Source organism: Malurus melanocephalus, unplaced genomic scaffold (assembly GCF_030028575.1).
Source record: "Malurus melanocephalus ecotype Western Australia unplaced genomic scaffold, MMel_1.1 scaffold_22, whole genome shotgun sequence".
NCBI lineage: Eukaryota > Metazoa > Chordata > Aves > Passeriformes > Maluridae > Malurus > Malurus melanocephalus.
Genome location: NW_026623254.1, coordinates 3,368,155 through 3,393,289, shown reverse-complemented (window position 1 = coordinate 3,393,289; position 25,135 = coordinate 3,368,155). Strand labels below are relative to the sequence as shown.

The 25,135-nt window shown below is 47.0% G+C and overlaps 1 protein-coding gene across 1 annotated transcript in view; it reads left to right on the top strand.

Moving 5' to 3' along the window:
* The first annotated feature begins 2,294 nt into the window (after positions 1-2,294).
* B4GALNT3 (beta-1,4-N-acetyl-galactosaminyltransferase 3) overlaps positions 2,295-25,135 on the top strand; it is a 63,022-nt gene continuing 40,181 nt past the window's right edge. Inside the window, exon 1 of the mRNA XM_057390078.1 lies at positions 2,295-2,479. Coding sequence (XP_057246061.1) covers positions 2,338-2,479 — 142 coding nt within the window. The 5' untranslated portion in view covers positions 2,295-2,337. The remainder of the gene's footprint in view (positions 2,480-25,135) is intronic.

The following is a 25,135-nucleotide window of genomic DNA, read 5'->3' as shown; positions in this document are numbered from 1 at the left end:
CATTCTGTGAGAGGTGGTTTTAAACAYCACTGTCAGAAGCTTATTCCTGGACATCTGTGCTTTCTGCAATGAATAAGTGGTCCAAAAAAAAGCTATTTTAAGTACAGCAGAACGATTCAAGTTTATGATTTTACTTTTTATTACACATTCAGATTAATTTTGTTCATTAGTGCTGTTCTCTTGTAACTGTATTGTAACGAATAGCACCATGGCATAGTAATTTCCTTAAGCTTTTGCTCCAGAGAAATTTTCTGTATCACAGAAAAAATTGTTTGTGTTTTTGGAAGCTGACAATGCTACTGTTAGCATTTGCTTTCACTTTTCCCTTCTCTCCATTTTAATGCCATGTTCACTAGAAACAAATATGATTGCTTATTTTACTATGCAACAAAGTGCAGTTGTAATTTTTCAAGCATCAGGCTCTTCATTTGAGAATTGCAGACAACTTTCTGCTAAGAATACATCATCTCACTCTTTCAATGGTAAACAAAGTTTAATTTAGAGCTGTATTCATTACACACTTCTCTTAGTATTTTCAGTCTTTTTTGGAACAAATATAAAAACTTAGTTTATTTCTCTCATGCTGGATAAACCCCAAACAAACACACCACCAAAAAATTCTAACAGTGTCATGCCTGCATGAGATYCCTGCCTTGTAATGACTAAAGTGCACACAGCTTCCCATTTTTAGTTTTGCGGATTCTGTTGGTGTCTGGCTATTGGCAGCTCTTTCTGTTTACACTGGAGGAATTATCTCCTATAATTCAAGCTTGGATGATGGGTGTGCATCTGCAGCCTCAGATGAGGTTTGAAGGAAGAACACAAGCATTGCATACTCAAAAGCTGCACAATGGACCATGTCCAAGGGAGGCACTCACCAGGCTTTCCCACCATGGGGTTTGTTYCCAGCTGGAGAAACATCTTTCCAGCTCTGCAGTGGGGTATAAAACTCTGCATGTGCTTTYCCTAAACAAGAGAAATCTCCCCAACACAGAGCAGAAGGGAGATGGCTCTGAAACCTTTGTGAGGCATTGTTATAGAGGAAACCTCTCATGCCTTGGTCCATCCCAGTTTTGGGACAGGAAATAGCATTTCTTGATGCTGCCTGGATGCTGGGACTGTGGTGTTCAGCACTTGATGCCCAGGACTAGGGATGCTGTTCTGCTCCCCAGCCAGTGCTGGCACTCCGCCAGCGTCAGTCTGTCTCTTCTGGGACTCACACCACCGTTCCGTGTGCCTCAGTGCCATTTAAAAGGCCTCTGGCACATTTTTAAAGCAAAATAACAGCAAGTGTCCTTTTGCACAGCCTCACCTATAAGAAGGCTGCTTGTAAAAAGGGGTCTCAAACTCAGTTTTTTTCTTATCAGGATTCCATTAATTTTAAAAACCGACTTCAGCCTTAGGATTTCTGTTCGTGGTTCCACACAGCACAAGGGCTACATCTATGCGGGAAAGGAGCTGTGAAGGGAAACAGTTGTCACCAATGACCCAACATCCACCTCACGTATTTTTGGAAAGGGATAAATCTGGACTMGTTCCCAGCTGGATACACGATGTACATCCCAAATGTTATCTCCCATTTTTCTTCACCGAGGAGGAATCCAGTTTGCAGCCTTCAAGACAGCTTGATGATGTGAATGAAACCAACAGCACAGGAAGGACTCTGAGAAGTCATTTCAAAAGTGTGCTTGAGATATGTAATGAAGCAGCAAATTCACCCAGGGACGGTCCTTTTATTCCTGTGAGCCTGTGACACCTCCCTCTGAGGTATCATCTGGTCAGCTCTTCAGAAAGCGGGTTTGGAGGCTTCAGCTGCCTTCTTCCTCCTCACCGAGCAATGAGCTTCCAAGCACATACACCTGTTGCGCCAGGTGAAAGACACTTTAAAATGAATTCAGCTGTGTTTAGTTACAGCGTGAATTTGACTCGTCCCCTCTCATTCTACTTCTCTGCCGGCAGAGGAGTTATCATCTCCCCTCCTCGCACCGGAGGGATCCACCAACTCTCCKGCTGGCACGGAGACCGGCTGCGAGGGGGGTTTGGAGCTTCCTCCGCCACGGAGGCGGCTTTCTTGGCAGGAGCGGAGACCTCCGGCAGCGCTGCCGCGGGGGGCTGTCCCCGCTGCCGGGCGCTCGGCGCGGCCCCGGGGCGGAGGCAGGTGCGGGGGGCGGCGGCAGAGCCAGAGCCAGAGCCGGGCCGAGCTGCCCCGCGGGGGCGGGCACCGCCCGCACCTGGGCCCGCCCCGCGCAGGCGGGAGGGTGGGAGCGGCGGGGCYGTGAGGGCCGGCGGCGGGAGCATGTCCCGGGGCGGCGGGGGCCCGGCGCCCTGAGCGGCGCCATGCGGGGCCGGCTGCTGGCGCGGCTGCGGCGCCGGAGGCAGCTGAGGCTGCTGCTGGCCCTGGGCGCGCTGGCCCTGGGGCTCTGGGCCGCCTACCTGGAGCTGGTGGCCGCGGCCGGTGGAGGGGCTACCCCGGAGCGCAGTGAGTTACCCCCGGGGCGCGGGGCGGGAGGGAAGGGAAGGAAGSGAGGGGGGTCCCGTCTTTCGCAGCCCGGGCGCTCCGTGCCCCTCAAGAACCCGTGCGGTGCCCCCTTTCCGGGCCGCCGGGGGACGCGGGGTGAGCGCAGCGACCGCGGTCGGAGCGGGGCTTTGGCCCCCGGGACGAGACGGGCGCTCAGGGGTTCCCTCTCCTGCCTTTGGCCTSCCGGCGCTCACCCCCTCTCTGTCGGGAGTCCTTCCCAAATCTGACCGTGCTGGAACAGCAGAGCCCGGAGCCACGGCTTTGCGATGTCTCTCGTTCTCGGTGCCCTGSTGCGAACCTGGAAGGCAGCAAAGATGCTTTGAATACGGCTTTGATGCGAGGAGCAGTGTATGCAGAGCAGGAGGGAATGCATACCCTGGAGAGGCGCACCGCCCGCCTGGTAACGGGCTCGCTTTGTGCAAACTTTCGGGAGTGCAGCAGGGCTCGGGCGAAGTGCAGTAAGCTGCGCTTTTCTTCCTGAAGTAAAGGAAAATTCTGTCAGTGTCGTGTGACATTTTATGCTTCTCTTTTTGGAGYTAGAGAAAAGTTGCGAATGGCTTATGGTTTTGTAAAAGGCTGTGATGTTGCTGCTGTTTTTAAATATCAGTGCTTGGTGCTTATCTGATAGTATGTTTTCAGCTATGTTTGAGTGTGTTCAGCCTATTAATACTTTCTAGTATATCGGTTCTTTCATTATGTTTTAGAAACCTCCTGATTTYTGCTCCCACAAGTCAGGCTTGATTTCAGTTTTAAAGCTTTATGCTGTAGCTGTGCAAGGAGCACCATGAATGTCTACTYGCACAAAATCCATTACGGGACTTCAACTTGTACATTTGTTCTGTATTGTGAGTGATGTTAAGACTAAAAACACACATTTATTGTTCCAACAGTGTAACAGATCTGATTTCTTTGGCTAGGATAAATCCCGTAGTTATAATCCTCTTTATATGCCCGGTGGAATGAAGAGGTGTCTTACGAGTCTACTTTACATTTCCCCTTTCATGCAATCTCACCAAGCCTTTTACTGTCATTTTGGCAAAACCCCACCAGAAATGCTTTGAGAATAATTGTGCAGGTGGGCAGAGGGCTTGTGTAGAAAAAGGGGAGAAAACAACTCGGAAATATTTAAAATAGAGGTTATGGGGAGAGAGGGGCTGAGTCAGGTGTTTGGCGTTGTACAGCAATGCAAAGGGGTGGAAGAAATGGGCTGAGAGTGAGTACAACAGAGATGTGTAGGAGAAAACAACTTTCTTMGTGAATTGGGTTCTTCCTTTTTGCTTTAAGACAGGGTTAATTTTACATCTCTGTTTTAAAAGTCATTCTGCTTTGAGACTGAAACTGGAAACAGGGAGATGACTACAATTACTATCAACTAAAACAGACAATGAGCAAAATAATTGCATTATATTAAAGTTCAATTATATAAAATTCCAAATTCTCCCAAATCCGCCAGACATGTTGCTGTTCATTGTGAACAGRAGGTATTTAAATACCATTGGAAAGGGTGGGAGGGTAAAAGCCTCTGGCAAGGCAGCTCCTCATAGCTCAGCATCACAGAGGGCTGTGGTTACACTGGGCACTTGGTGTCATGTTTTCTTGGCCTTGTAGCCAGAATCCTGGAACCTGCTAACAGRAGGAAGGTTAATCTGTGACCTTCCCCACCCTTCCTCTTGCCCTACTACCTCTAAAAGCCTGTTTTGTTTTAAGAGAAATCAGAAATCTGAGCAGAAGACAAGTAGTATTTGTTTTCTTTTGGCTGTTTATTTTCTATTCTGGCGGCAGGGATGGCTGTGTTTGTGACTCCATGAGGTGACTCTTTCCAGGATCCCGGGAAGCTGGTGTAGGAGGGAGTGTCCMAGCAATGAATACTTTGCCCCTTGTTTCTGCATTGTTTTCTGTTGCAAGTCCCAGGTGGGGTCCTACTGTGAGTCATGCCTCCAACCAAGAGCTGCCACCTCAACTTAGCTGATGCAACAGCCTCTCCAGTTATTAATGATAAAATACAAAAGCTCTTTATTGGGCAATTTTTCTAAGCAAAAGGSTAACGGGCTTCTCCATTGAGACCAGAAAGATAAAAAGTTGCTGGGCTTGGAAGATCTACAGGAGATTACTGTTTCCATCTCTTATRTCTGTTAATGGAGTTTCTTCATGCTTCCCTAAAAGGCTTTGGAGAACAGCCTGTGTATGGAAAGTGAAATATGTTTTTCTCTTTCTGGAGAAGTGATTCCTCCTCTTGCAAACTTGTAAAGGTCTCAGACACAATATTTCTTTTCCTCTCAACCATGCGTGAGATGGAGCACAAGCCCCTCTGATGCCCCYTCTCCATCCCTGCTCTAGAGTCAGTGCCTTAGAGCAAATCTTCAGGCATGGTGGATCCTCCCCAGCTTTATGCTCCTCTCCTCYTCTTATCCCCCAGATCAGTCTGTAGTGGAGAGAACAAGTATCAGATACTCAGGGTATAAGTGTTTGAGTAAGTGATGCTTAAAAATTGGGGGCCCTGACTGYCCTCTCTTGAGGTATATGCACCTCTGCTGTGCAACCAAGTCAAGCATATAAAATAGTTTGGGTAAAAGTGAATAAGGAGTCATGGAGAATATCCTCTAATCATTGGCATCCATTGTCAGCCACCACGCTTTGGCACCATGTGCTGGAGAGTCTCTGGCATGAGGTTAACTTGGCTGTAATGTTTAAGTCAAAGGTTGAGGGATCAGTCTGAGGGGCAGAACTCATGCTTGGTGTACACCATGGGTTGGGATTCCTGTGTGCCAAAGTTGATTTACTCCCACTTTTAGCTGTTGGGGAGTTTGGGATTGGCTGGACGAGCACAGAGGATAGTATGGGCTTTTGTGACTGATGGCTTTCTTTTGAAGGTGATGCTGAAATAAGTATTTCGTCAGGTAATTTTATTTTTTTAATATTCCTACATACTCTTCTCAGGGAGCCTTGTTAGCAGGACTGTTACCTCATCGTTGGAGGGTGTTTCTGTTGTTGTGGGGTTTGCCTTTTTGTTCCTTTTTTTTTTTTTTGATTGAGCACGTTTGGCTGGTTTGCTGCCCAGCAGGTGTTTATAGGAATCTTAAACATGTTTACTGCTGAGTGAAGAGAAATAAGCAGGCTGATGTGAGCTGAAGATGGGCACACTCTCCTCACATGAAATGTGTTCTGTTGTCATCCAAAACAAGTTGTAACAGGCAGGACACTGCTTCCCTGCCAGGAAACCCGAGGAGCTGGAGACAGTGTGTTTACCTCTGCTGCTGATAGGCACTAACCTCTCTGGAGTGGGCTCTCCAGCAGGAATGTTTTTCTCATCTTTACGAGCTGCTACACAGCACGCTTTGCTCCTGCAGTTAAATACTGGAGATGGGGAAACTTTATTATTTCAAGGGTGAATGAGGTGTTGGGGAGGGAAAAAACACAGGGAAGGGACAAGGGCGGGGAGAGGTCTTTCCTCAGAGAAAACCCTCATACCAAGATCCTGCCACTTCCCAGAGCTGCTGCTGTGCTGTTTGAATGGAAAAAGGTAGTGAGTTGGACAATTCCTCCTGCTTCWTCTGTTTCTCTGTTCTGTACCCAGCAGTGCCTCATGTTGCCCACCTGTGCAGAAAGGTATGACTGAGGGAGCATGGTTGGTGTCAGAGGGCTGTCTTTGCAGGCAGTGTGTACAATGATCCTCCGATGCTTTAAAATGTTGTGTCCACATAGCAAAAACAAAGCCCCATCCCTGAAGAAACTTGGAGGTGAGGTCATTCCCAGCCATTGTTGAACAGAGTCTGTTTTTTCTGCTGCACAGACCATGGTATTTCAGGAGTCTGTAAATCATTTGCACTGATTTCTCTTACTGCAGGTGTGTGTGTGTCACACTGAGCCAGGCACAAGGAGGGTGTTCAGCACTGGAGTAGAGTCCTGGGATGTGCAGCTTGTAGGAACAAGGGGTTGGGGGCCTGTTTTTTACCCTGCCTTTACTGACTGCTTCACCTTACCCCTGTTCCTCCACATTTTATTGTTGTGAGTAAATAATTCTGGGAGTTTGTTATCTTCCCATCTTGGATTGTGTTAGTGGTTTGTATCTCACTTAGGTTTTCAGACTGTTGCTTTTCTAACTTGGTGGTGTKCACTCCTACTCTCTGAAGTTGAAAATAGGAGGGGTTTGGAAGAAACCATGGAAATGTACAAAGAAGGAAGTCCTTATGGCAAGACTTTCAACTTCTCAGTGTGTCCATCTTCAGTAACCCTTTCCTTTCCCAGAACATTGGCTTCTTATGCCTGCACCATGGTGAGCTCTAATCTTCAGGCACCCAGGCTACTAAAAAGCAGTGCAAGTATTGATGTGAATGGGCAGGTGCATGTGTTWGTATGAGAAAAGTATCCGCCAGAAAGCTGAAGTTGGACATTTAGTGTAATGTATCAACTTCTTCCTCTCGCCTCCCTGCACAGGCACCCTCAGGAGCACCCATGCACAAGGAGGAGCACACCTACATCTGCAGGTTCATTCACATGCTTGCAGGCTGGATTTTGCAATCCCTCACACGCAGTGTTACCRGCCTGGACATGTACAGTATCGTTCTTCCTCAGAGCTAATTGCACCCGAGGTTACTCAGCGCGTAGGGAGAGAAATTGGGCCACGTGGCTCTCCAGTGGTGTTTGCAGTGTGTAATTCCTCTCTGTACGCTGTTAACCCAGAGCAAGAGTTCACCGAGGTATCCCACTCAAAGTACCCCATCCTGACTGGAGGGAATGTCTATCCCATGAAGTTTGCATGTGGTATTTCTGTGCTTGGAAAGACACTTGTGAGACTTTTGCTCACAGGGATCTATGCCAGGCATCACCGTTCCCCAAAGCACGTTCTGGGCCTGTAGCTGCAGGGTGAAGGATGGGCCCTGCAGGTGGGGCAGACTTTTGCACTTCCAGGTGGTCAGTCCAGCCTCCAGGGAGGGTGATCAGAAGTTCTGTGACTTCCTGCTCTGAACTAAGGTATGTCAAGGGAGCCAACATCCCCAGGCCCGTATTTACAGCACAGACTGCTCTCACAGGCTCCAGGGGAGAATCCAGGATTAATTCCAGTTACAACATGATCCTTGGATCATGGAAGTAGCATGATTTGTGAAGTTCATTGGCACAGCAGGTGGGGGAAGCCCAGGTCTCGTGCTGGCTATGCCATGCTTGTCCTGAGCTGGTATATCCCTGCACTGCTGCTAGGGCATGTGGTACAGGTAGTTTGTGAACCTGGTGCTTTTTTGCCACTTGACTTGAAGTCAGGTAGGTGTTTGTTTTCTTGGAACTTGGCCTGCAGTGTGTCTGGCCTCAGCAGATCCCCAAACAATTTGCCAAGATTGCATATTACCATTATAAATAAATTCTTATGTCATCTCTTCATGTACTCATGTTAACATGAGTTAAATCTGTGACAGATTTATGTAGTGGTGTGCCAGAAGAGCATGTATTCACGCACACACCTTCCTGTCTTGAGTTGCACTGGATTAGGATAACTTGGATCTCAGAGGGTGCCCTCCTGAGCATCTCCCCCACACCATGGRGTTGGCAGAGGGATGATACCTTCTCCTGGAGATGTGTTTCTGTGTGCTACAGTAACATGAGGGCTCTGCTTTCTCTCACCTGCAAGTTCAGGCAGATGTGGGGAAAGATGGACATCATCTTTCATCTGGTGGTTTGAAATTACTGACGTCTGCAGGATGGTAAAAGGCAGKATACTCTCCYGAGGACAGARACTGCYTTGTAGGTTCAGCACTTGGGAATGGAGTAATGATGGGGTTCTTTCTCCAGTGCTYACAATGCTAGCCTCAGCAATTTGTRTATTTTGTTGAGTTTCCCTTTCCCATTTGTTCTTGCTCTGGACTGATGTTGCCTCTTAAAGTCACTTCCYAATTTCACTGCTTTTTTTAGGCTTGCAGTAATAGTTGAGAAAGACTTTGCAGAAAAGGAAGTAATCTTGCTTATTTACATRTGGTGTGAGATTTCAGAGAGACCCATATAATGTCTTGGGTGGAAACAGTTGTGAACATGGTCCTCAGATACTCACCCTCTTCATGAAGTTAGAAATTCATAGTCTTGTGTGTGTCATCAGCCGAGCCAAAGTGCACTGGGATCTTGACCAGAGCTGTTCTGTATTTCTGTTTTCCTGAGAAGACTTCCCCATGCCCAAGTGCAAAGGCCTTGATGTTCCTGATCTGGAGGAGAGTTCCCAATGCTTTGAGATGCTTAGATAGTCTGGTGTGATGCTGCCATTAAGATATCCTGAGACATCACAGAAAAAATAATTTCTGTTGCCATAATGAATAATTTAAATCAACTACATAGAATAATAACGTTCAAGTAGTCGGTCTTTAAGATGTTGAATCATTCCAAAGACAATACAAAGTTTATGGGGTGGATTTGAGTCCCCTTGAAGCATCCATGCCCCTCTCAAAAGATCACTAATTCTGATTTTATAATTTCTTATAGCTTAGTTATTTCAGCATTCTGTGACTCTTTCCAATTTCAGTTCTTTTGGGGCTTATTTGAAGGGAAAGGGGGTCAATGTGTTTTTTTCCCCCAACTGCTAAAACAAGGGGATTAAACTGTCACTGATTACTTTACATCTGATACCATTATGTGGCAAAATTGTCTTTTCTGGGGCTGTTTTTCCTTGTTTGTGTCACTATTTTCCATCAGAGATGCAAATGGTAAGTCCCAGGCCTTTGCATCATCCATGGGGCTTTCCTTTCTTACTGGTTTCTGTCTCAGTGATCTTGATGTTGATTTCTGAGGGTTCAGATATTCTCGGTTTGGTTTTATTTACCAGTTGGAAATTGACAGCCAGTGCTAGTCAGTAATTAAAAGCACTGCGTACAGATCAGAGACTTGACTATAACAGGCATGTGTTACCTTTTTTACCTTCTTTTCCTCACACCTCTGAATTGTGAGCATCAGCAACTAGTAGCCTTACATGAAAGCCTGTGTTTCAMTGAAATTGTGTAAATTCAGACTCACTAAACAGCAGTTCCTTGTCACATACTGTTATATTCCATTTGCCAGTAAAACTGTTTGTATCATCACCTGGGATGGCTACAGAATTGCCTACTAGAGCTCTCTTGGAGTGAGAATAATCTATATTTATGTGTGTTTTTTTTCTGCCATTCTAAATAAATCTKTTTCTACCTTCCTTCAAGAGGCCACTTATTTATTTCCATGTCATTTGTGTGGTCTTGGCCCGTGTATTTGAAGTTGGCAACTCCGACAGCTTCCTCAGTGCTGCYGCTTATTTGAGCCTAATTAAGATATCTGCAGCCCTTCTCGTAAATACTTCACTTCCTAAATTAGTTTTATTTCTATTTCGTAATGCAATTTTCTCTGAAATTGCACTAGTCATGTCTGGGTGCTATTAACCCCATCTAAGCTGCAGAACAGAGTTTATAATGGGCTGAGAATATCCTGTGCAGACCATGCTGCACTAATAGCCTCCATTACCTGCTGCAGTAGCTCCCTCTGCATTAGCTGCCACAATATGTGTTTTGTTGTAAGCAGGCCAGCTGGGAGTGTTTTATTTATTTTCCACCAAAAATGCAAAATAAACAAAACCCARGCTTTCCCATCAAACCTGACTGGACTATAATTTCCAGAGGTGTGCCTGGGTAATAATTGTCTGCCTTACATAAGGAGTAAATAGCAATTGCAAAATGAGACTTCTCCTACGTCTTGAAAACATCAATGCGTGCTTGTATCAGAGTAAATTCTGTCAACAGCGATTACACCCCATAGTCTGTACTYTCATACCAATGGGAGGGAGTAGTTAGTTGCATCTACTTGGAAAGTCAAAATAACACCTAAGCCAAGGTGTTAAAAATGGGGGAATTATAAAGTTCTTTGCCAGCTCATGTTGCTTCTTTTTTTTATTAGAGGAACAACAACAACAGAACAAAAAAAAAAAAAAAAAAAGGCTGTGAGAAGGTTTGTTTTAAATCTAGAGTAGAGCAAGGGTGAACCTTGAAGAGGAAGGAAACCCAGGCACCTCCAGGGCCTGTGGACCTCCCTCCATGGCCTCTGTCAGTCTCCTGGTGTTGTGCTGGCACAGTGGCCMGAGGGAGGCTGAGCCTTATTCCCCCTTCCCKTCCTCAGGSTGCCTGAGGGCAACACAGCTGAGCRTGGGGAGCTGAATACTTGCAGGGAACTGGATCASAGGGGGATCACCAAGGACCACATTGCCCCTTCTGCAGAATAACTGGATTGTAGCCACCATCTCATCCAGGGAATCCCAGGCATATGCTGAGAAGGAGGCTGGAGCCTAAAGCACCTGAGGGGAGGTGGAGGGCAGCCCCTGTGCCCAGGAGGCAGCAGAATGGTGTGATGCCCAGAAAAGGAGACCTTAGCCCCCCCAGCCTCTTCCTTCTCCCACAGCAGATCATTTTTTGGTGCCACAGGTGCCCCARCTTCCTGAACAGCCATCCCTGGCCATATGCATTGTCATCTCATGTGAGCCACCTCGCTACCTTCTGTTCTGGGCCCTATAAATAGAGGGACTATGGCTGCTGGCCCACAATTCCCTGAGCTTTGAGGCCCTCAAGTTCCAAGGATGTTTAGAACAAAGAGGTGCCTCACCTCAGCAAGGCAACTGATTGCCCACTTTTTTGTGGGAAGACAGACAGGGAGTTGCAGGAGATGCAGGGAAAGAGGGGGGACACCCTTCCTGCTGGATTTAAGCCAGGCACACTGACAACAGCTTTGGTGTTACTGTTGCAAACTGCTTCACACTTCAGTTTTTGTTTTCCTTTTTGCTGTGTAGGTTATGTAGTTCCTTTTGCATAACAAACCCAGCAGATTTGGCTTTTCCCAAGTCTTGGATGATTATYCTCTAGGGCTGTCCAGGTAAATATCTGCATGGATCTAAGTTCATATGGGTTCTAGGAAGATTTTCAGTGCTAAACGTAGCCTGAATGATGATTTGGAAAAAGGTTTTGCCAGGTGTCGCTTGATTTGTCTCTACGTGCTGGCTGGACCACCAGCTCCAAGCACCTCAGGCCCCAGAAGTGGTTTGGTATCATGCATCGTTCCCTCTTACCTCTCAGGCAGGGGCTAAACCCTCTTTTTACGTATTTTTAGTTATTCAGGGCCTAAGCAGTCAGGTTGTGGGAGGAGGAGCATGGCAGGGTTTGCTTCATCACCTCTTCCTGCCCATGTGCCTGAGCTGCTCCATTTCTGTCATCAAGTCCCTGGGCCATTTCTGATCCCACTTTTTTTTCAGTGGCTTCCTCAATCAGGAAGGGCTTTGTAAGGTGCRTGAGTTGAAGGACAGTTGTACTGCTCTGTGTTGTGCTATGTTGGGAGCTTATTTATCCTTGAAAAGATGCGTTCTAATTCTGTCTCTGCTGTTTTGGTTACTTCTTCTTCAGGGAATTGGACACACTTTGTGAGACCAGGGTTAAACAAAATTTAACCTTGGTAATGGGTGTTTTCCTTTTCCCTGTAGTTACTGGCTGTAGCTAATGATGTGTATGTACATGTTCAGGTTGCTCATCTGCTCCAGTAGTGAAGCTGAGATTGCCAGCATTGAGCCTGAGATTAATTTGCTTTTTCTATCAGTCCCTTCTCATCCATTAGCAGTTTCTCTGTTGCTGGCATGGTGCTGCCCACCTGCACCTGGTCTGCAGCTAATAAATGCCTCCACCTTTCATGTTGCTTTCCCCTCTCTCTGAGCCCTCATCTTCATCCCTGCTAGCTACTTTGAAGAAGTTCTGATGTTGCTAACCCAGCTCTGCACKTGGGCTTCCTTCAAACCTTTCAAGTCATTTCCAGACACATCTCGCTGGCTTGCAYGGGGAAGAGGGTCTTTTGTGTGTGCTGGTGGGGCAGGGGAAGATGCACTCCCTTGTGAACTCCTGCTGTACCCTGCYTCAGTCTGGCTAGTATTATTTCAGTTTGTCTGAACAGTCTGATCACTGTCTGCATTCCATCAGCTCCAGCCATGCGGCCGATTTCCTTTGCTTTGCAAATTGTGACTGCTTTGCCATTTAACTCTGGGTCTTCCAGTACTTTTTCTTGAGTGATTTTCCCCAAAATTCCATGCTTCCAAAAAGGCATGATTAGTGGTTTTCTTCCCCCTAAAATTAGATTCTTTGTAATTTTTTTTTCAGCCTTTGCTTATAACTCTGTGTTAGAATTGAGTATCTAACATAGGCACATCAGGGAGTGAAAGATCTATTTGAGCAAGTTTTGTTGCTCATGCAGAAGTAAAAGAAAAAAGACAAGTGAGAGAGAAGATCAGCAGAAGAGGAAGCATTTGGAAAGACAGATGACAGAAATTATTTAACAAAAGTAAGAATTGGCCAAAAATGTGGCATAGTGAGCAGAGTGATCAGAAAATGTCAATGGCGGGTAAAAATTTGTAATATGGAARAACTGAAGGCTAGATCAGAAGCAAATGCTTGGGATTTCAGTGGAGCAGGGAGGCTGGAATTAAAAGAGATCAAAAAGAGGGGAGATGTAGAAAGAACAGGGCACAGAATAAACCACTGTCTCAAGTTTCAGAGAGGTGGAGGAAAATGCAGGAATCAAAGTTGGAGAAGCTTGTAAGGATCATAAGCAGTTCTACCAGCATGGTTAAGAATGTATTTGGTGTCACAAAGATGTTTGGTGCCTTGAAAATCAGTAGCATGGTGGCTTTTTACTGTGGTTAGTGTCTGCCAAGACGCTTGTTTTCCCTGTGTGGGGTGTTGTGCTCAGTGCTGCAGATGCTGCTCCTGAYTGGCAGAGTGGTTACTTGTTTTGTCCTGGGTGTCAGACAAATGCGCAGCACTTTGCCAGTTTTTTTCTGCAGAAAAAGGATTTGCTAATGTAGTCAGGATTTTTTTATGTATCCCTCTTTATTTCCAAAGGATGTAAAGTCCCTTTTCTCTAGGTACAATGAAAATTGAATAAAAGATGCTGGTTTGCACATAGTCTTGTGGTTCATGTTCAGGTAGCATTTAATCCAGAAAGTCTGAGTTCGCTGATGTTCATGCTACCTGTTCATTTCACAGTGCTCAGGGCTCCCTTTCTGTCTTTCCATTTCTTTTTGGGGTTTTCCTGTTAAACAGAGGAATAGGCATTATTTGCTGGAACCAGTGCAAGTTTGCATCCAGACACGGGGAAATTCACCCTGCAAGCACCAAGTCCCACAGCAGAGACTGCAACGTTGCAGRCTGAGCAGGGAAAGCATCCCATCCCGGGGTGACAATATTGTAGTAGGCAGCACGGTGGAGAAGGGACAGGAAAGAGCCGGAGCAAGCTCTCCTTTGAGCAGTGTTTGCAAAGTGATGCTTGTTCAGCATGGCATGCTGGTGTCCGAGATGCACCAGCTCCAGAACTGCCCAAAAGAGTGTAAAACGCATGGATCCTATTTCAAGTTTATAACCTCAGTTATTCGTCTGGGCAGAATGACAGTCCTGTGAATGCTGCCTGAGCCCAGGAGCAGATTCCCTGGGAGCTGCAGTTTGTCCTTGCTCCGTCGCTCAGCCATGCGGGAGGGATTTGCTTCAGCCCGAGTCAGCGTGGCACCCCCTGCCCGCCACTCTTTTATATTTAGCTGGCAGTGTGTGGTCATGTCGCAACCCTCACCTCGSTGCTGCCCAGCTTTCCGCAGCGGTGGAGCTGCTGCCGCTGCCTGGGTGGAGAGCCGGAGGCTAAAATTAGCAGGGAGCTCTCCTCTTGCCAAACGCTGTGTCTGACCCAGCCGAGCCTGGCGGGGTGAAGAGGAAAACGCTCTTAAATCTCTCCATGCAGAGCACCCTTCGTGCCTKCTGGCTTCTCAGGAAAGTTCCCTGCGAGGGGTGGGGATGTCTTGCCCTGGGCGTGCTTGGGAGGATGCTGAAGCGKTTGGGAGAACAGAGTGCTGCCAGTCTTGGGGCACGCTAGGAAAGCCTGATTCTCGGAACTCTGTTTCCTTCTTGGTCTCCCTTTGAATGTCATATAAACAGCCGGGGAGGCCAGCTCTTGCTCCTGGTCATCTTCAGAGCTGCAGGTTCCTTACTCATAGAAGGGTTTTCTGGGCAGATGTAGGGTTTGGCTTCCCTAAGAAAACTAGTGTGCATTCACCACTGCCACCCTGCCAAAGCAASCTGCTAAAGATTTCACTGTACCCAGTAGCTGTCTGCCCTAAATGAGAGCTTTTTTGCTCTCTGTTACAGGGTTGCCTGCAGGAGGGGCCATGACCTGGTGGTTACAGCACAGATTTGGGTGAACAGGGATGTTCACCCAGCCTTGTTTCTGCTGCTGAACAGCCAAAGCTTCAGAACAAGCTGCTTCGACCTCCTGTGTCTCAATTAGGCTCTATGTCAAAGGTGTTGGTGACAATTGTTATTTATGCTTTTGAAATACTTCATGTCYCTGAATGGAAAAGCATTCACTGGGTTCCAAATGCCTCCAGTGCAAGGGGAAAGCCTGTTGTTTCCTTATTCTGCTGGACCCAGCCTGCCCTGCTGGAACAGTCCGGCTGGGTCAGTTTGGCTTCCCCAGACATGCTGCTGCCCTGCCTTTTGTGAACCRACTCTGCTGTTGTGTGTAATGCAGGAGCAGGAACTTGTCTGGGCTCCCAGAATACAGATCTCACCTCTGACYTTTCCCATTCATTGCACTTGTCTGAATTGCACAGCCCAGGGCAAAAAGCTGGGTGGAGGGATGCAGCCGCGGTGAGGACTTAGCCTTTAAACCCTATTTTTTTTTTCTGAGGCCGTTGGAAAGAGCTCTCCGCAGTGTTTGCAAGAGCAGCACAATGGCAAAGTGTGACCATTATGGGGAGAACTGCCATGGGATTTGCAAATTATTGGTCCTGACAGCTCTGGAGGAGGCAGTGTGAGGGATACCATGAGCATGGTGGAGCAAAATGAGCACCTCTTGACAGCCTAATAAAGATCAGAGTAAATGTAAACATGCATTGGGATTTTTGTTTTATCTGCAATGGTTGATAGGTACTACATCTAGGGAAAGCTGGGCTAAYTGCAGGAAGAAGAAGAAAAAAGAGGAAGGCATGTTCATAGTCTGTCTGATGACTGTTCCTGCCAAAAKGGACATGAAATTCCACTTTTCCTGCAAATAGCAGAGAAATGGGAGCAGCTGGGRTAGCTGCTCTAACTATGTCTTGTGCATTTGACCTTCTAGCTTGGAAAGTGTATCTGRAGGTGTGTGCAGACAATGTGTGCCAGCCCTCTGCCAGGTCTCCATCACATCAGATGGACGGGAAGAGGGAGCTCCAGGAACTGGAAGGGATCTGGGACTGGCAGGGTCTGCCCTTGCTCCTGTCTCAGCTTTAGGCACAGGTGCCTCCTCCTCTGTGGTTTCATTCTGGTGAAGTAAAGGAAACAAAACTGTCAAGTGGGTCTCTGGCTTCCCTTTCCTCTTCCCTGCCGGAGGTGGAATGAGGACTGTCTGTGTGAAGGACATCAGAGTATTTTTAGCATGGGTGAAGAAAAGCAAAGTAAAATATATGGGAAAATACACCTCCTGCAGCTGTGAGAGSACTTGCTYGGGTCTACTGCTTTTGCTGGAAAGRATTTATTTGCTGAAACCCAGCAAGGTGAAGAAAGCACCACTTGATTTCACCACAGGCTGGGGGGGATAAGGCAGCTGTGCTCTTTCCCCCTCACACAAATCTGGCAAGTCCTCTAGTGCAGGATTTCTTCCTGATGCTGGCACCCCACACTTCTGGCAGCTCCTGGCTCTAAGGGCTGGCAGTGGGAGTGCACAAGGGCTGGGGATGGAGTGATCCTGTGGGGCAGTGGCACTGCAGGGGCCAGGGGCTTAAGTCATTTGTGTCACTTCAGCTCACARGCTGGAGCAGATGGATTTGCTTTTTCCTAGCTGAGTCTTGTTCTGTGATGGAAAAGTGGCTTTTTCCTGCACTTGTTGGTAACAATGAGGGGGATCTCCTTGTCCTTAGTGACCATCRTTCACTGAGAAGTGGGAAAAGTGGTTCTTCCATGTTCCCTTCCCCTTGCTGAACTCTGTTCTGATGTTGACTACTGGCAAAAATGCAAATTTCTAACCAGACAGCCACTTGAAATGGTCTTCCTTYGCTGTCTGAGATTATCCAGGAGGATCCTGTTTTCCATCTGCAGTGCTGAGCTCCTCAGACTGTGCCAGTCAGGCTCTGAGCATCCCTGCCCAAGGCCCTGCAACATTGCTGGGAAGACGCTGCATTGACAGTAACTGCTTTAGTGTGCAGCATGGAGGCTCCCCCTCTGCCCTGGAGAAGGCATTGKGAAGGGACTGGTACTTCAATGAAGCTGGAACAGAGCATTGCCAGAGTTTGGGCAAATGGATTATGACTTGGAGTGTGCCCGTATGTCCCTGTGCCAAATTTAGCTCTGCCCGAGTTTGTGGAAAAGCCACCATTGCAATATTTTGCTGCCTCACCTCTGTTTACAAGGTCTGCAGAGATCTCTGCTCTAAGTCAAGCTGCTAAAATTCAGAGAGATGCCTTTCCTGGGCTCAGCGGGTCTCAAGGCTGTTTACAATTCTTGTCTCAGACCCTGAAACTGGAGTGGTTCAAGTGGGTGACCTGCCACTCTTTCCTCAGGGTGGTTCACTAGCAGGCTGTGCAAGACCCCCATATCCCCTAGTGTTTGATCTGGGTGTACTTCTCTAATTGTTGAGTGATATGATAAAAAGGCAGCTTAAGGCTTTAGGTACTGGAAAGCTTTTCTGGAAAAGTGACCTTCATGTGTTGCTTGGCTGAGGGTAGAGGCACTTGAAAGAAGGACAGGTCAGGTGAATGAGTGGTGAGGAAAGCATTTGAGCCACCTCTTGTGCTTGTTGCAAACACTCTGGTCAGCCCTGGGCAGTTCTTGCTCTGAGGACAAGGCAGAGGCATGAGGCTGCAGTGATTTTTGTCATGAACTTTGTAGATCCATTTGTAGTAGTTTAGTTGCAGGCCCACAGGCTGTCATTTTTCTTCATGGTTTTGTATTTTATCATCTATGTCTGTTGTGGGTGCTTGGGGTTTGTCATTTCATTGTATGGCTTAAATGAAACCATACAATTCCCCACATGCATTTCTTTTCATTCCTTTGTAAATAATCCAGATTTTAATAGTAGTAGCTATTATTATTGTTGTTGTGATAGTACTGTCTGGATCTGTGGCTGTGCTAAAGAAATGGCTATAATTATGTTCTCTGCAGGTATCTCAAGTTCTAAAGGCATTTTCCACAGGTAGAGGGTTTCTGKGTGCTCTGAGCACTCCTAAATCAGCCCAGAGTCCAGAAAGTAGCAGTTGAATCTCCCAAGAAAGCAAGAGTTTAACACAATTTTGCGTTGTGTGCCAAGTTAGCCTCATGATAGCACCTTTGAAGTGTCCTGTGCTCCAAAGGCACCTGTGTTCCTTCTGTTTGCTGAGCCCATCTAATCAAACCTGCTTGCTCCAGGCTAAAAACTATTGGAAGAATTGCAGCACCTGTACTTTGTGTTGTTTTAGGTGGCCAGGGTATATCCCCTTTATGTACCCTTCACTGAGCCAAGRTGGCCTGTGTGGAGCTGATCTGTAATTAACATCTAATTGCATCTCTTCCCTCCTCTCTCTGAACCAAAGGAGGCCACAGAGTGGAGATGAAGTGAGGGTTTTGACAGCTAAGCAGTGTGCTGCTGCTCTTAAGCAACCTGCTGACARTGCTTGGTGAATTGTTTTATAAGCCAGAGGCACATCTTCAACGCCAGCTTTACTGTTCTGCCTAAAAGCCTTGCAGGCAGCAGTGGTTTTCTTTGTGTGAAGCCAGGGTGTGGGATGCTTCATTACATTCTACCCTGATTGTTTTAACAGGACAGTTAATGTTAAGATACAGCCTGAAGTTCGTGAGATCACAGACTTGGATTCAGTCTTAAAATATTGTGAGTGACACAGGCTTTCGTCTGCTTTGCTGTCCAGCAGAGGAGCAAGTGRTTTCAGGCATTTTCTCTCCAAAGCTGGTCTCTTGTTGATATAGGGTTTCTCTTGCTGCCTTCCCTCGTGCGTGGTGATTGCCAGGGATCTTCTCTGTGTTGGATATTCATGCAGTGAAAGCACCACAGGTGAGAGACCTCAGTGAACAGTAGATGTCTGTTACTGTCTGTGCTGCTGTCTCCCATGTAAAACTGTCCCAAGGAACCATTGTACATTTGTAGRCACATCACAGATGTGCTGCAATTTCTGTCCCAGCTCTCTGCCCAGGGGAAGTCAGCAGCACCTGGATAACCCCAGCCTCTGTGTCAATGATTGCAGCACTTGTTCACTCCTTCATGTTGCTGCAGCAGTTTTTCTCTCTCATGCCTTCCACRCCCAAAGCCCCACATTTCTCTGCTCATCCCTGCAAAACATCTCTCCTCCCTGCCAAAAGGCTCCATCCCTTCATCTCTGAGKCTGTCCACCCACCTCATCTCCCAGCTTCACGTTCCTCCCTCTGCTCTCTGGGTGTGTGGATGATACCTGCAGCATGCAAGTACCTGCTTGTTGCTGACCTCGCCTACTTAGCACTCTTTCATAGTGCTCCCTGAATGTTTTCATGACCGTGAAAGCCTCGATAGCTCCTGCCAAACTCCTGGGACTGCACAGCTTGCAGTGTATTCCAGTCTTTTTACCTTCTGGGATCCTTTAAGGTGGAGAACAAYGTTCATGTATGCGAGAGGTCAGATGCTGGAATAAATAAGACATGACATGGCCATTGCAAGTTTCCTTTCTAGGGTTGCAACCATGCATTTACATTTCAAATTATTCCATTATCCCAGACCATCTCCTCACCTGGAGGAGTGACATTGTTTGTAATAGAAGGATTAGAATGTGTGGAGCTCACAGTGGCAATGGCACAGCTGAGACACTCTGGGTAAGAATTAAGGAGCAAACAAATAATGGAAATGTCATTGTGGGAGTCTACTATAGACCTCCTAGTCAGGACAATGTCACCAATGAATTATTCTTTGAGGAGCTAATGGACACTTGCAAGTCAACTGCCCATGTTCTTATGGGAGGCTTCAACTTGCTAGAAATTACGTGGGAGCATCACGCTGCTAATKCAACTCAGGCCAGAAGATTGCTGAAAAACATGGATGACAACTTTATGGARCAGGTCCTAAGGGATCCAACTCGGAAATATGCCCTCCTTGATCTGCTGCTTGTCTACAGAGGGGGTCTCCTTAGTGAAGTGGAGTTTGATGACTGTCTTGGCCACRGTGACCATGAAGCAGTCAAATTTAAAATCTCTGTTGACAGGAGGAAAAGTCCCAGCAAAACCTCAGCTCTGGGCATGAGGAGAGCAGATGAGAGTCCAAATGACTTGGACACAGGAGTGGAAGGGATTCTTARGCGAATTCACAGRCCATRCAAGGCTGGGAGGAGCTGCTGRCTCCCTCAAAGGCAGGACAGCTCTTCAGAGAGACCTCAACATATCAGAGGGGTGGGCATTTGCCAAGCATATGAAGTTCAACAGGGGAAAGTGAGAGATTGTGCTCCTGGGATGGGGCAGCCCTGGATGTACAGATTCAGGAATGAGGTGCTGGAAAGCAGYGCCACAGAAAGGGACTGGGGAGGGTCCTGGTTGATGGAAAGTTGAATATGAATCAGCAGTGCCCTGGCACTCCAGCTGTGTCCTGGGGGGCATCAGGCACAGCATTGGCAGCTGGGCGAGGGAGGGGATTGTCCTGCTCTGCTCTACTCTATTCTGCTCTGCTCTGCTCTGTTCTGGGGTGGCCTCACCTGCAGTGCTGGGGCAGCTTTGGGTGCCACAATATAAGAAATATATCAGACTCTTAGAAACCAACCAAAGGAGAGACACAGAGATGGTGAAGAACCTTGAGGGGGAGGTTTATGAGRAGCAGCTGMGGKCACTTGGTCTGTTCAGCCTGGAGGAGACTGAGGGAAGACCTCATTGCAGTTACAACTTCCTCATGAGGGAAAGTGRAGGAGCAGGCACTGATCTCTTCTTTTTGGTGACCTGTGACAGGATCTGAGGGAGTGACCTGACTGAGTCAGGGAAAGTTTAGTTTGTATATTAAGAAAAGGTTCTTCACCCAGAGGGTGKTTGGGYACTGGAACAGGCTCCCCAGGGAAGGGGTCACAGCACCAGCCTGAGCTCAAACATTTGGACAAGAATCTTGGAACATGGTGTGTGTGACACTTGGGGATGGTCCTGTGCRGGGCCARGAGTTGGACTCAATSATCCTTGTGGGTCCCTTTCAATGCAGTRTATTCTGTGATTCTGTCATCTAAGTGGGCAGGGAAYTCAGAGAAAAGAGTTTTCACTTGTWGYTCCCCRAKATGAAAAGAAYAYTGTTGCTGAAAGAGTTTAAAATTACAACAAATGATTCCTAATTTTGGGAGTCTTGTTTGTGCTTCCATTAGCCAAGACAAGATATTATTAGTAGTTGTGTGGTCACAGCAGGTCTTCTTAGAGGTTAGCAGGGCACAGCAGCACATAAATAACACCAAAGCAGCTTGTAGGAATCTTGACATTCCAAACCCTAACAAATTCTCCACTTTTTTGGATATGAAACTTCACAACTGAATTTTGTTCTGTTGATGCACTGAGAGGGCCAGGTTTGCTTTGTCCATATCAGAAGGGAACTTGTGCAGAGGGTCTCCTTGACAACCCATGTGCTCTGTGGCGTTTGCCAGATTTCCTGTCCTGGCAGAGCCCATCAGTGACTGAGTCTGTAGCTRTCCTGCAGGAAGGCTTTGATGTGAGGGTCTGTGCAGGAAGTTGGTGTCAGTCACTGTGTGCTGTCTCTCCGCTTGCCAGGGAGGGATGTACTGGCTCCCGAGAGCAGGGTGCCACAGGGAGCCTTCCTGCCTTCTCCCASCTAGGATTACAGTTACAGATAAGCATCCGAGGAAACAGCTACAGTGATCAGGACTGGTGGGTAATGGAAGGGGCTAGGTGTGGGGCAGCTGGGTGRGGACAGTCAGAGCCAGCAGGACACCACCATGCCCATGGATGAGCTAACATGGTTCATCGCATGTTGATGTATGAAGACAGCCCTGGAGTGGCACCGAGATGTCCACGTAGCAGTGGCATTGGCAACGTTGTGTGCTGAAAGGACAAGAAGGGGCAGGGAGCTGCTCATGGCTCCTGTAAGGCTGTGGGTCAAGCACAGCTTCAATTTGAGTAGGTGAACCTCCACAGAGATCCAGTGCAGGATCACAAGTGCAGGAGTGCACTTGTGGGCATTGAACTGAACCTAGTGGGAGCAGCATCCATTGGCTGTACTCAGCTTCATCAGGAGCCCTTTACCCTCCTGTCCTTTRCATTGCTGTCAAACTGGGATGAAATGCCTGGGTTTCCCCAGTGATTTCCTTTAGGCAGGCCAGTCTCACCTCAAAGAATTTCTGTGGGAGRGCAGTGGAGGATGCCACGACAAGGTCCTAACTGCCTGTAGTACCCTACTTGAAACGGGTGAACTTGATGGCTTAGGGCACCTGGGTTTGAAAGCTGGGCTCTGGAAGTTTGGGTTTGCCTGGAGCTGCTCTCATGGCCATTTACTGCTCAGCCTTTGCAGGAGAGTAAAAAAAGCTCAGGACTTCACTTTAGGGTCCAAACRCTGCTCTCAAAATTCTGCTGCTTAGGAGAGTTACTGCAGATTTACCATAGCATTTCTGAGCTCAAAGCCAGGCCATAAGGAGTTAATTAAAGTCAAGCTGTATGAGATTTGAGATGGTCAAACCAATACATTCTTCATCTGCATAACTGGATCCCTCTGAGTTACCAGAATTGTTTGGAAAGACCACAGTGAAACTGGACACCTTTCACCTGAAACTGAAAAATACAAGGAAACTTCTTTAAAAAATGTCATACAGGGACTGCTCAGGAGGAGAAGCAACACAGGAGTCACTCACTAGTCTGTATGGTAAAAAATTGGCTGTGCAACAAAGCTGTGTGCCTTGCTTGCTGCAGCTCATCAAAACATAAATAGAGTGAGGCCAGGGGCTGGATCTAAGCCCACAGAAGCCAGCAGTAGGGCTCCCACTGGGCTGCAGCCAATATGGTCCAGAGCAGCTTTGTTTTAAAAATGGAAGAGAACATAAACAGGCATKATTGAGCTCTGACATTCCCTTGAACCCAGATACATCTCTGTCTGGAACAGAGCAGCTAGCTCTGTGTGCTTCAATGSTCAGGGATATCATGAGGTCTAAGAAGGACCAAGGGGAAGAAAGCAAAGGTGGCTGAGGCAGAAGAGCTTTTCTTGTGACAGGATTTACTTGTGTAAGATACATATGTCCTTTTTCCCCCATGAAGAAAGACAACTTAAAACCAGTCCTATAGCAGAATTCAAAGTGGCTTTAGAGATGAAATCAGTCTCTTGATTTCCTTCAGCACAATACCATTTAATGGGAGTTACACCATGAGCTTAAAAAGCATTGTTTGTAAAGTAAGTCTATTGTATGTGTGCTGGGTACTTTCAGCATAATTAATCCGGTGCTGCGGGAGCCAGTGATGCAAGTGGTGTGGCTGGAATTTTTTTTAAGGGTTGGATAATTTTATGACTAATAGTAACACTTGCAATTATGCATGGTAAGAGAAGAGTAATCACATTTTGTGCTGCAGGGCATAAGCTGACTGTTTCTGTAGGTCATGAGGACTTTTTTTTTCCCTTGTCTGTAAAGTAATACCGCTAAAGGTACTTTTGAAGGTTGTTTTCWTCTTCCTTGTAAACATTAGATGTTGGCTGCTGGTCAAAGGTGGATTATCTGATGGGATGAACCAATGGCCTGATCTGCTAATTACTAAATTCCTAYGCAAGGCTTTTATTTCCTGCACAGTGAGGTGCTGTGMATACACCGTGATTTTTCAGAGAGACCCTTTTGTGTAAGGTGGAGTTAAAGCACCAGCTCTGGTCCCTAATTGGAACCAGCAGCATTCAGCAAGTTTGGACCAAGTCTGCCTGCTGAGTAGCCCTAGGCGGGCCTCTGTGGTTTCTGTTCCCTRCACAGGAATTGTATCTCTGGCAGAAGGTCTTAGAGTTGAGTGAAGAAATTGCAATAGATAATCTACCATATTTATTTCATTCTGTGTGTCTGCTTGTGGAACTTCCAGGAGCAGATCAAAATCTCCTGGCATGTATTTGATGTTGTTTAGCAGTTGTATGGGCAATTCTTTTTTTATTTTTTCCTCCTGATCTGGCTAAGGCTAGACTTTAGATAATCCAGGCCTGTTGTGAATGTTTGTAAGAAATGAATTAAAATTTGGCCCTCTCTGAGTAAACCAAAAYGTGGTTTGAAAATATGTTGGGGTTGATTCTTCCAGGGTGGTTCAATCACTCAGAAAACTGCAAGAAAGCAACCTTAATTACTGGGAAGATGAGTGGTAAAAAGAATCTTTTTAATGTTGCTGGTTGTTTCTTCCACTCCTATAGCTGTAGTGCTCTGTATAAACTGTATACAGCTGTGCACACAAATGAGCAGCTGGGCAGCTTTAACCATTGGGCAAAATCCCTGGTGGGTGATGTTTTTGTTTTTGAAGAGCAAAAAATAACCTGGCTTGGTTTTCCAGTTTGTGGTTTGCAGCACCATTGGTTAGRAAACATCCTTTTGATATGAAAGCAGAGCCAACTGGAGTAAGCTATTAAAAAGAGAGAAAATACAGGATTCTGAGATGCTGTTGTAGATCACCTCTATGACTGTAATTTGCATTTTGGCATCTCATGGGTSCTACTTAAAGTTTTGCCTCGAGTTTCTGAACAAATGTGCTCCTCTGTGGCTTYTGCTTTGCTTGTGGTATTGAAGCAGTCAGGATTTCACTAGGGATTTATTCTTCTGTCTCAGGTTCACAGGTGCCACAGCCTCCCCAAATCCTGCTCCCATTGATCTATTAGAGTTCAGCGCAGACTGGGCAGGGGAAAGGAATTGCTTTGCTGTGAGAAATGTGACTCTACACTGTGAGGTCACTGTGAGGGTTCCCCCAGGCCCTTGGAGCAGGTCAGGAGTCAGCAGGGCCATTTGGTATCCATCACACACAGCCCTTGCTGGGGCTCTGGGAGCCTGCTGTAATGGTTTAATTGGTACTTTTCTCATGATGGAGATGGGGAAGTCCTGGGTGGAAAGAAAAGCTTATAAATATTTTTCATATGACAATTACTCTTTTCTCTCCTCATTATTGCTTGTTTTCTTAGTTTTACCCTGGAGTGAAGGATGAGTCACAAAATCTAATGGACTTTTCGTGAGAAGAGCCTCGGGCACCAAGCAGGRAAGGACCAGGGAGTGGTGGCTGATTTCTCTGGAGCACTCCATGGCCACCAGATAAAATGCAACCCTGCTGGACCCACCAAGTCCACCAGAGCACTCGAGATGTTGGCAGGAGGCTGGGACAGCTGGGGAGGACATTTTGGCTCTGTCACCAACCTGCTTAGATGACAGCTTGTCCTGGAGTCAGTCCTGGGGCTTGACAAGGCATCACCACAGCCTGGCTCATGCAGATGCCTCTGCTCCTTGCCTTGGGAGCAGGCGGATTGCTTACAGCCAGAGAAGGGGAGATGAAAGGGAGAGGAGGGACCAGCTATCATTTATTAATGCTGTTGAGTTGTGTTTCTTTCCAGTGCTGTAAGACTGGGGCAGGACTTGCAGGCAGCTGATGAAAGAGAAGACAGAGCTCACCAGGAAATATGAGAGAGCTTTAAGGAGGAGTCTCAGGAGGGCTG